General features: G+C 42.0%; 1 protein-coding gene across 1 annotated transcript; it reads right to left on the reverse strand.

Moving 5' to 3' along the window:
* Nucleotides 1–279: 279 nt before the first annotated feature.
* On the reverse strand, nt 280–11,946 carry LOC134177980 (protocadherin Fat 4-like). The gene is made up of 36 exons (XM_062644759.1): nt 11,665–11,946; nt 11,443–11,604; nt 11,049–11,375; nt 10,849–10,983; nt 10,587–10,784; nt 10,313–10,531; nt 9,965–10,234; nt 9,758–9,901; nt 9,358–9,684; nt 9,156–9,302; nt 8,893–9,090; nt 8,115–8,333; nt 7,785–8,051; nt 7,552–7,719; nt 7,177–7,488; nt 6,963–7,112; nt 6,301–6,720; nt 5,977–6,240; nt 5,757–5,918; nt 5,377–5,697; nt 5,154–5,300; nt 4,899–5,096; nt 4,574–4,789; nt 4,232–4,513; nt 3,909–4,070; nt 3,520–3,846; nt 3,320–3,454; nt 3,058–3,255; nt 2,784–3,002; nt 2,436–2,705; nt 2,230–2,373; nt 1,830–2,156; nt 1,628–1,774; nt 1,365–1,562; nt 643–861; nt 280–579 (listed from the first exon to the last, which is right to left on the reverse strand). Exons 1-36 carry the CDS (start codon nt 11,944–11,946, stop codon nt 280–282), a joined length of 8,181 nt encoding a protein of 2,726 aa, XP_062500743.1.
* Between the last annotated feature and the right edge of the window lie 646 nt (nt 11,947–12,592).

Genomic DNA, 12,592 nt, shown 5'->3' on the forward strand with positions numbered 1-12,592 from the left:
TAGCCACATCCACGTCCTAAATACAAAACATAAACACGTTTTTATGACAATCATTTCACAAATTTCAATATGCAAATACAGTTGGAGGATCATTGACGTCTACTACAAAGACAGTCAACTTGACTATTCGAGAGAGACCGTGTCCACTTTTGTCGGTAGCGCGAATGATGATCGTGTGTTGTACATTGACTTCGTAATCCAACGTCTTGCCAACAAAAAGTTTGGCTCGGCAAACAGAATTGAAACCCTAAAAACGAGATATTCTCTTAATTAGTCACTTCAATCTGAAAGCAGAATGATTGAAATGATTACTTGTAATGTTGCAGAAGCACAACGAACGTCATTTCCCGTTGCTATTCGAAAATTCCCTCCGTCATCGTCGTCCAAAGTGATCGTCATCATTTCTCCTTTATCCACGTCCACTACTTCCACTGTACCGATAGCAGTACCAGCCAATGTGTGCTCTCGAATTTTGGGAAAGTTGACCGTGAAGTTTAATTGTCCGTCTGTTGGGAGGACAGAAACCGAAGTTGGTCGTTCGTTGACATCAATAACGGTCACAGTAAACAATTGATTTATCTATAATATGACACAAATGACGTCACGGACAGACACACGTAAACCGGTATAGTGACCGCTCACAGAAAGTTGTGGAGATCCGTTGTCTTTGACTTGCAGTTTGAGTTGGTATGACGATCGAACTTCATAGTTCTCGAGCTGTCCAGTAAACAGTTGGTTACCACTCAAGTAAAAGTTTCCACCGTCGCTCGAAATAATGTGATATGATAGAGAGGAACTAGAATCTTCATCAACAGCTGACACGCTTCCTATTAGAGTTCCTTTACGAAGATTTTCGTTAATCTGCAACATTAATATCAAAGTAACTACGAATAATTTCTATCTAAAGAAGTTGGAAGCTTAAAAGAAGTGCAATATAAGACTATAGTAGCTACCAGTGTTGCTACTTGTTTTATAACGAATTAGCTTGGCCACTTCAAGTGCGTACGCATTTATGCATGTACGTATGTTTGCAGGGATGTGCTCTACATCTACGTACTTTACCACCAACAGAATACAATAGAACCAACGCTCACACCTCCACATATACGAAATTCTCCCTCTAGCCCTCTCTCTCTTTCTTCTTCTCTTTCTTCCTCTCCCCCCCCATCGCCCTTTCTCTGCCCTTATCCTCCTCTAACCCTTCTCTGTCTTTGTCTCTGTTCCTCTCTCCTTCTTCTCTCTCTCACACACACACACACACACACACACACACACACACACACAGACAACACACAATGTGACGCAATTACATTGAAACGCTCGTAGCTTCCAGGATATAGCTTTAGTTACTAGTCTATACGTACCAACAGATTGCTGACTGTTAATGATCGAGGACTATCGTTGACATCCAAAACTTTAATTGTTACTACAAACTCTTTCTTGATTGACGGTTTGCCACTGTCAGTAACTTCGATTACAATGCGATGACTTGTCGACTTTTCGTAATTCAGCAAACAGAAATCTCCACCAGAATTCAAACATTGCTTGTTTGAAGGTTTCACCTTAGAGATAAAATAAAATATATAATAATTTTATCAATGTCTACGACCACCGAAGATCTTCCAACCTTAAGAGCACCATTGACGATTGCGAATCTTCCTCCGGCGTCGTCAACTAATCTATAAATATGAGTCTGAGTAATTGTATCGTCATTGTCCGGGTCTTTTGTACTAATAGTTCCTATTTCTGTACCCGCGTCACTATTTTCATTGACCTAAAAGCAAAATTATTATTTTACTCCAATTTTCGCAACACTTTGATAAACAAACCTCGTATTTAGACAAATAGACATTGGTGGGAGCTTCATTGACGTCAATAACTTTTACCATAAACGTTTTCGTCAAAGACATTGCGGGTGATCCTCCGTCGGTCACTTTAATGCGGATGCTGAATTGTTTGTTCTTCTCGTAGTCGACGCTTGTTCTGCTCTTCAGTCGAACTTCTTTCCCCACTATATCAAACGGTCCACCTCCATCACTCACAAGAGAGTAAGTAAACTTCTTATGTCGGTCGTCGTCGGTTGTGACGAGTTCTCCTACTACAGCTGACTGCTGGTTTTCAGTAACTGTCGTCACTCCACCGGCTAATTCCACGTTCTATACAAACAACACAACATACAAACACGACACAACAAATATTTTGTTTCGGTACCGTTGGAGGGTCGTTTACATCTTGTACGGTGACCGTGAAGTTGGCCAAGTAGGTCTTACCGTTTGAGTCGGATACTAACACCGTGATATCGTGCTGGCTATTCAGCTCGTAATTCAACATTCCAGACACAAAAAGTTGCACCTGACACTTAGTCTTGACACCCTACACTCACACAAACACAATTCAAAAATTCACTCCAACTTTCCTTCAACAAATGTTTCTACTGCAGTTCCAGATTCGTTCTTGCAACTGCTTCGCGACGGAGTGGATAGTGTAAACAAACCACCGACATCATCCGTCAACTTGAAGACAATCTTTTCATTGATATCCGGGTCTCCGGCTTCAATCGTGCCCACAACTGTGTTTGTTGCTGAATTCTCCTTTACTTCTGGAAAGTTGGTAGGAAACGTCAACTGGCCATTCAAATCAAGAAAAGTCACAATGAGTGGAGATTCGTTTTCGTCGATAACTTCAATGGTAAAGTTTCTCGTCATCTGCAACGATAAATCAATATTCCATAAAACATACAAACATTTACTAAAATCTAACTAAAGAGCAAAAGCAAAACTAACCGAGAGAGGTGGGGTGCCATTGTCGGTGACCTTGACGACGATATTGTGAGTTTTTTGTTGTTCAAAGTTGAGCGATTTCTTAAGAATAAGTTGTGAGTTCTTCACATCAAATACACCATTGCTGTTGCTGGTGAGTGAATACGACATCGATTGACCGCTGTCTTCGTCCACAGCCGAAAACACGCCGATTACGTCTCCAATGTTAAACGTTTCACTGATCTAAACATTAATCAAAGTTCATTACGACGATTTAAATCAACGAGCGCTACCGTACTCTTTGTTTGCTGAGTTTCAACTCTCTCGGTGGATCGTTACGATCGACGACATTAATAGTAAACTGTTTGTCTTTAAACATTGATGGATTTCCGTTGTCCGTACAGCGTACAGTCACTTTGTGCCATTTGTTTTGTTCGTAGTTGAGCAAACAATTTGCGCCACCGGCTTGAATGCAACTTGCGTTGGACGCTCGTACCTGCATACACAAACAGAAAAGAATTTCCACAGATTCACTTAAATATATCACAATGTATGCATACCTCTAAATTCAAAACATTCATAACAAACCGTCCTCCTGCATCGTCCAACATTGTACACGTATGAGATTGACTCGTTTCGGGATCACTGATGAGAAGAACGTCGACAACCGTACCAGTACCGCTGTTTTCTGCTACCTAAAGTAGAAATACGTAAATAACTAGAAAGAAAGAGATATCAGCAACGATAGAGTGCAAGCAACCTTATCGTGGGCAAGAGAAATGCTAGTTGGCGGTTCGTTAATATCAATAATTTTCACAACGATTTTCTTGGTGAAACTGCGAGAAGGATTTCCGTTGTCTGTCGATCGAATCGTAACTGTATACGACGACTTGATCTCGTAGTCGATGTTTCCCGTTTGCTTCACTTTCAGAACATTGCCATCCAATGTAAAAGGTCCAGTTGGATTGTCCACAATTTTGTACACAAACGACTGGCCTCGATCTGGATCTGTTGTGACCAGAGATGCGACTGTCGCTCCGTTTGCATTCTCTTTTACTTGAAAGACTCCTTCAAATGCACTGATGTCCTGCACACCAACAATACATAAAACAAACTTACATGCACTTCATTATCAAGCAAGTACGTTACCGTAGGATGTTCGTTGACGTCGTTCACTTTAATAGTAAACTGTTTGGAAACTATTAATCCTTCTTGATCTGTGGCCTTGATCGTTATATTGTGTTGTGTGCTTGATTCATAGTTTAATGTTCCAGCGACGATCATTCGAATGCTACAAACAGTCTTTACATCCTAAATATATCAATAAAATATCGACTTCAACCCAACTTTTCGTCATATATACATACACACACACACACACACACACACACACACACACACACACACACACACACACACACACACACACACACACACACACACACACACACACACACACACACTGTATGCACCTTGTTCGTTGTTGTTTGACACTTTGCTGTGCTCTGAGACAGAGAAAAGCGACCGCCTCCGTCGTTGTCTAACGAGAATGTCAACTTGTCCCCACTGTCTGCGTCAATCGCTTCCATCGTTCCAACGACCGTTCCGACTGTCGTACCGCTTCCGTCAGCACTCCTTTCGTTCACTGATGGGAAATCATCACTAAACTGTATTTGACCTCCAACATTCTTGAAAGAGAGTAACGACGGTTTCTCGTTGACATTCAGTATCTCGACAGTAAAATTAGCTGACATCTATTAAACAACCACTAAAATTAGCAAATTTACAAGAAAAGTTCTATAAAGTATTCGCACCGTTAGAGATGGTGATCCATCGTCAGATACTTTAACTGTAATGACGTGAGACTTTGCACTCTCGTAGTCAAGTAAACGAGCGACGATAAGCCGATTGCCTTTCGTCTTGAAAAACTGACTGGAATTTGTAATCGTGTATGTCAATACTTGACCGACATCTTCATCAGACGCACTCAACGTGCCAACATCCGTACCAATTTTGACGTTTTCCGCTATCTGTTACAAACGACACATACGGTAAACAATAAATTTTGCTGACAAATGTCGACACCGTACCTATACTTATAGTTATAGCACAGACTCACTACCTACATTATTAACTTACTTTGAACTTATCGATCGTCAATTGTCTTGGTTTGTCATTCACGTCGGTAACGGTGATAGTTAAGGTAAACGTCTTTGACAATGCCGGACTGCCGTTGTCGGTCACCGTCACAGTAATCTTATGTGTCTTGCTCACTTCATAGTTGAGTTTGCAATACAAACCGCCCTTTTTGTTGCACTCCCATTGATCGACAGCCACCTAGAGCAACCACAACCATATAGTTGGTAAATTTGTACGAGTCATCATTGTGTTTACCTTCACGACGCCGTTTTCAATCTTAAATCGTTTTTGGTCGCCATCCAGTAGCGTATACGTAAACGACTGACGATTTACCAACAGGTTATCGGGATCTTTCGTCTGAATGGTGCCAACCACCGTGCCCGCATTACTATTCTCCGCCACCTTGAATATAGTTGGTTATTCATCACACACAGATTACTATATACGTGCGCGAGCACACGAATACACTACGCATTACCTCGGAGTTTATCAAACTCATCGAGATAGGAACCTCGTTGACGTCTTCTACGGTCACAGTAAACGTTTTGTCTACGGATAATCCTCCCTTGTCTGTTGATCTCACGACGATCGTGTATTTTGATGTCTTTTCAAAGTCAAGATTTGCCTTTGCAGACGTCACCAGCTGACTACCAGTAATAGCAAACTTTCCGCCAGCGTCGTTGACAAGCGAGTACGTGTGTTTGTTGCCGACATCTTCGTCGACCGTTGCGAATTCAGCGACTGCAAAGTTATTAAGATTTTCTTGAACAGAAAGCTTACCACTAGCAACAGTGATGTCCTACACACCGTCAACAATCAGTATACGAGTAATAATTGTAAAGTAATGCCAAATGTTACTCTTGGTGGCTCGTTGGCATCAACGACTGTAATCTGGTAGCGCGCGATCTTGAAGAGTCCGTTTCTGTCCGTAGCGCGAATAACGATATCAAGGAGCGAATCTTTCTCGTGGTCTAAAGCGCCGTCGACTAGCAGTTGAGCTTCGCACTTTGTTTTGGCGCTCTACACGACAGCACAGTCACACCATTATTTGTCTGCATCATTACATATACTCACTGACCAATGTATTGACTGTAATACATTGTGGTTTCATTGTGTTCAGAGCAAACCGTCGACCCGCATTGTCGTCCAGTTTCAACGTCAACTGCTCGTTTGCGTCCTGGTCGTACACCACTATCGTCCCCACGACCGTATTCTTCACTGCATTCTCTCCAATTTTTGCTTTGTCGTCCGGGAATGAGAGCTGTCCGCCTGTAGCACTAAACTTAAACTCGACGGGCGGTTCGTTCTGTGCGAGAACGTCGATTGTGAAGGAAGACGATGTCTAGACAAATAACATTCTCGTTGTACGTTTAGCAATCAAAATCGTAAAGATTGGTCTCACAGATTTTGGCGGATTGCCGTTGTCTGTTGCGACGATGACAATCTTGTAGGTTTTACGGGTTTCGTAATCAATCGAGCTACTAGTGGTTATCAACTTATCTCCTTTGATAGCAAACACATTTCCAGGATTAGTGCTCAATGAGTATGTAATACGTTGCCGTGCGTCTTCGTCGATGGCCGACACGTTTGCGATCTCCGTCCCCGAGATTGCGTTTTCTTTAATCGTGTAACCGGTTAGGTTCACGTTTCCAGGTTTGTCGTTGACATCTCGTAATTTGATGGTAATAGTGAAGTCGGTGGAACGAGGCGGATTGCCGCTGTCCGTTGAGCGAATGACGAGATTATAGAGAGCGTTCGTCTCGTAGTTGAGTTGACAGTTACTTCCACCAAACGCTAGACACTTGCTGTTGTTAACATTCACCTACAATAAATGATTAAAATAAGAAACAGAAGTTACTTTGTTTCTGCAAGCATTTACGCTAATCCAGTGCCAACGCAATTATTCTAAGTGTTTGCTAACCTGTCTGTCTACAGCATACTATTGTAAAGTGTAAAGTGTAGATCAGAATCAGAGAGCTGTTGAGAGAAGGCCACGTGTCCCCATGCACTTTCACTAGCTAGGCTTCTGAATCCCCGCCACGTATGCTATAGATAATAACATACCTCTAACTTATCTCCATTTAGAGCAAAAAGATTGCCTGGTGACTTGATCAGTCGATGTGTATGCGTCTGACTTGCTTCAGGATCGTTGCTAGTCAAAGTTCCAACCACAGTACCTTTAGCGCTGTTTTCATCCACGTACAGTACAGTTGGCTACACAATAAAATATGTTAAACAACGCGTTGCTTCAAGAATGCATGCATTGCAGCCATCATACAGAAAGTGCAGTAGGAGCTTCGTTGACATCGAGAACTTTGACTGTAAAACTCTTCGTTATACTAAGAGGAGGAGTTCCGTCGTCAGTACATTGGACGGTTATAGTATGTTGCTGCTGCGACTCGTAGTCCAAGTTTGCATTCGAACTCACTCGTACTTCGCGACCGACCATCACAAAACGGCCACCGGCGCTGTCAGTAAGTTGACACGAGTGCGTCTGCCACGTGTCTTGATCTGTGACCGACACTTCTCCAACGACAGCACCGTTTACATTTTCGTGCACACGAGGATTGCCACTAGCCACATCCACGTCCTAAATACAAAACATAAACACGTTTTTATGACAATCATTTCACATATTTCAATATGCAAATACAGTTGGAGGATCATTGACGTCTACTACAAAGACAGTCAACTTGACTACTCGAGAGAGACCGTGTCCACTTTTGTCGGTAGCGCGAATGATGATCGTGTGTTGTACATTGACTTCGTAATCTAACGTCTTTCCAACAAAAAGTTTTGCTCGGCAAACGGAATTGAAACCCTAAAAACGAGATATTCTCTTAATTAGTCACTTCAATCTGAAAGCAGAATGATTGAAATGATTACTTGTAATGTTGTAGAAGCACAACGAACGTCATTTCCCGTTGCTATTCGAAAATTCCCTCCGTCATCGTTGTCCAAAGTGATCGTCATCATTTCTCCTTTATCCACGTCCACTACTTCCACTGTACCGATAGCAGTACCAGCCAATGTGTGCTCTCGAATTTTGGGAAAGTTGACCGTGAAGTTTAATTGTCCGTCTGTTGGGAGGACAGAAACCGAAGTTGGTCGTTCGTTGACATCAATAACGGTCACAGTAAACAATTGATTTATCTATAATATGACACAAATGACGTCACGGACAGACACACGCCGACCGGTGTGGTGACCGCTCACAGAAAGTTGTGGAGATCCGTTGTCTTTGACTTGCAGTTTGAGTTGGTATGACGATCGAACTTCATAGTTCTCGAGCTGTCCAGTAAACAGTTGGTTACCACTCAAGTTAAACTTTCCACCGTCGCTCGAAATAATGTGATATGATAGAGAGGAACTAGAATCTTCATCAACAGCTGACACGCTTCCTATTAGAGTTCCTTTACGAAGATTTTCGTTAACCTGCAACATTAATATCAAAGTAACTACGGATAATTTCTATCTAAAGAAGTTGGAAGCTTAAAAGAAGTGCAATATAATACTATAGTAACTACGAGTGTTGCTACTTGTTTTATAACGAATTAGCTTTGCCACTTCAGGTGCGTCCGGATTTATGCATGTACGTATGTTTGCAGGGATGTGCTCTACATTTACGTACTTTACCACCAACAGAATACAATAGAACCAACGCTCACACCTCCACATATACGAAATTCTCCCTCTAGCCCTCTCTTTCTTTCTTCTTCTCTTTCGTCCTCTCCCCCCATCGCCCTTTCTCTGCCCGTCTCCTCCTCTAACCCTTCTCTGTCTCTGTCTCCCCCCTTCTCTCTCTCTCTCTCTCTCTCTCTCACACACACACACACACACACACATACACACACACACACACACACACACACACACACACACACACACACACACACACACACACACACACACTCACACACACACACTGTGACGCAATTACATTGAAACGCTCGTAGCTTCCAGGATATAGCTTTAGTTACTAGTCTATACGTACCAACAGATTGCTGACTGTTAATGATCGAGGACTATCGTTGACATCCAAAACTTTAATTGTTACTACAAACTCTTTCTTGATTGACGGTTTGCCACTGTCAGTAACTTCGATTACAATGCGATGACTTGTCGACTTTTCGTAATTCAGCAAACAGAAATCTCCACCAGAATTCAAACATTGCTTGTTTGAAGGTTTCACCTTAGAGATAAAATAAAATATATAATAATTTTATCAATGTCTACGACCACCGAAGATCTTCCAACCTTAAGAGCACCATTGACGATTGCGAATCTTCCTCCGGCGTCGTCAACTAATCTATAAATGTGAGTCTGAGTAATTGTATCGTCATTGTCCGGGTCTTTTGTACTAATAGTTCCTATTTCTGTACCCGCGTCACTATTTTCATTGACCTAAAAGCAAAATTATTATTTTACTCCAATTTTCGCAACACTTTGATAAACAAACCTCGTATTTAGACAAATAGACATTGGTGGGAGCTTCATTGACGTCAATAACTTTCACCATAAACGTTTTCGTCAAAGACATTGCGGGTGATCCTCCGTCGATCACTTTAATGCGGATGCTGAATTGTTTGTTCTTCTCGTAGTCGACGCTTGTTCTGCTCTTCAGTCGAACTTCTTTCCCCACTATATCAAACGGTCCACCTCCATCACTCACAAGAGAGTAAGTAAACTTCTTATGTCGGTCGTCGTCGGTTGTGACGAGTTCTCCTACTACAGCTGACTGCTGGTTTTCAGTAACTGTCGCCACTCCACCGGCTAATTCCATATTCTATACAAACAACACAACATACAAACACGACACAACAAACATTTTGTTTCGGTACCGTTGGAGGGTCGTTTACATCTTGTACGGTGACCGTGAAGTTGGCCAAGTAGGTCTTACCGTTTGAGTCGGATACTAACACTGTGATATCGTGCTGGCTATTCAGCTCGTAATTCAACATTCCAGACACAAAAAGTTGCACCTGACACTTAGTCTTGACACCCTACACTCACACAAACACAATTCAAAAAAGTCACTCCAACTTTCCTTCAACAAATGTTTCTACTGCAGTTCCAGATTCGTTCTTGCAACTGCTTCGCGACGGAGTGGATAGTGTAAACAAACCACCGACATCATCCGTCAACTTGAAGACAATCTTTTCATTGATATCCGGGTCTCCGGCTTCAATCGTGCCCACAACTGTGTTTGTTGCTGAATTCTCCTTTACTTCTGGAAAGTTGGTAGGAAACGTCAACTGGCCATTCAAATCAAGAAAAGTCACAATGAGTGGAGATTCGTTTTCGTCGATAACTTCAATGGTAAAGTTTCTCGTCATCTGCAACGATAAATCAATATTCCATAAAACATACAAACATTTACTAAAATCTAACTAAAGAGCAAAAGCAAAACTAACCGAGAGAGGTGGGGTGCCATTGTCGGTGACCTTGACGACGATATTGTGAGTTTTTTGTTGTTCAAAGTTGAGCGATTTCTTAAGAATAAGTTGTGAGTTCTTCACATCAAATACACCATTGCTGTTGCTGGTGAGTGAATACGACATCGATTGACCGCTGTCTTCGTCCACAGCCGAAAACACGCCGATTACGTCTCCAATGTTAAACGTTTCACTGATCTAAACATTAATCAAAGTTCATTACGACGATTTAAATCAACGAGCGCTACCGTACTCTTTGTTTGCTGAGTTTCAACTCTCTCGGTGGATCGTTACGATCGACGACATTAATAGTAAACTGTTTGTCTTTAAACATTGATGGATTTCCGTTGTCCGTACAGCGTACAGTCACTTTGTGCCATTTGTTTTGTTCGTAGTTGAGCAAACAATTTGCGCCACCGGCTTGAATGCAACTTGCGTTGGACGCTCGTACCTGCATACACAAACAGAAAAGAATTTCCACAGATTCACTTAAATATATCACAATGTATGCATACCTCTAAATTCAAAACATTCATAACAAACCGTCCTCCTGCATCGTCCAACATTGTACACGTATGAGATTGACTCGTTTCGGGATCACTGATGAGAAGAACGTCGACAACCGTACCAGTACCGCTGTTTTCTGCTATCTAAAGTAGAAATACGTAAATAACTAGAAAGAAAGAGATATCAGCAACGATAGAGTGCAAGCAACCTTATCGTGGGCAAGAGAAATGCTAGTTGGCGGTTCGTTAATATCAATAATTTTCACAACGATTTTCTTGGTGAAACTGCGAGAAGGATTCCCGTTGTCTGTCGACCGAATCGTAGCTGTATACGACGACTTGATCTCGTAGTCGATATTTCCCGTTTGCTTCACTTTCAGAACATTGCCATCCAATGTAAAAGGTCCAGCTGGATTGTCCACAATTTTGTACACAAACGACTGGCCTCGATCTGGATCTGTTGTGATCAGAGATGCGACTGTCGCTCCGTTTGCGTTCTCGGTTACTCGAAAGACTCCTTCAGATGCACTAATGTTCTGCACACCAATACAATTTTAAGAAGAAAACTCACACATGCACTTCATCGTCAAGCAAACACGTTACCGTAGGATGTTCGTTGACGTCGTTCACTTTGACAGTAAACTGTTTGGAAACTACTAATCCTCCTTGATCTGTCGCTTTGACCGTCACAGTGTGTTGTGTCACCGATTCATAGTCTAATGTCCCAACGACCAACACTTGAATGCTACAAACAGTCTTTACATCCTAAATATCAATGAAATTTCGCTTCAACCTTATTTGCTATCACTCGTCGGATTGATGTACCTTGTTCCTTGCTGTTTGGCATTTTGATGTGCTCTGAGACAGAGAAAAGCGACCGCCTCCGTCGTTGTCCAAAGAGAATGTCAATTTGTCCCCACTGTCTGCGTCAATCGCTTCCATCGTTCCAACGACCGTTCCGACTGTCGTACCGCTTCCGTCGGCACTCATTTCGTTCACTGATGGGAAATTATCACTAAACTGTATTTGACCTCCGATATTCTTGAAAGTGAGCAACGACGGTTTCTCGTTGACATTCAGTATCTCGACAGTAAAATTAGCTGACATCTATTAAACAATTAACCACTAAAATTAGTAATGGAGAGAGAAGTTCTATAAAGTATTCGCACCGTTAGAGATGGTGATCCATCGTCAGATACTTTAACTGTAATGATGTGAATCTTTGCACTGTCGTAGTCAAGTAAACGAGCGACGATAAGCCGATTGCCTTTCGTCTTGAAAAACTGACTTGCACTTGTAATCGTGTATGTCAATACTTGACCGACATCTTCATCAGACGCACTCAACGTGCCAACATCCGTACCAATTTTGACGTTTTCCGCTATCTGTTACAAACGACACAAGCGGTAAACAATAAATTTTGCTGACAAATGTCGACACCGTACCTATACTTATAGTTATAGCACAGACTCACTACCTACATTATTAACTTACTTTGAACTTATCGATCGTCAATTGTCTTGGTTTGTCATTCACGTCGGTAACGGTGATAGTTAAGGTAAACGTCTTTGACAATGCCGGACTGCCGTTGTCGGTCACCTTCACAGTAATCTTATGTGTCTTGCTCACTTCATAGTTGAGTTTGCAATACAAATCGCCGTATTTCTCGCACTGCGTCTGATCAGTAGCCACCTATAACAAACCACAACTACGGCAGAGTCGCTAACACTTGAGTCGTCATCGCGTACTGACC

This window comes from Corticium candelabrum, chromosome 4 (assembly GCF_963422355.1).
Source record: "Corticium candelabrum chromosome 4, ooCorCand1.1, whole genome shotgun sequence".
Lineage (NCBI taxonomy): Eukaryota > Metazoa > Porifera > Homoscleromorpha > Homosclerophorida > Plakinidae > Corticium > Corticium candelabrum.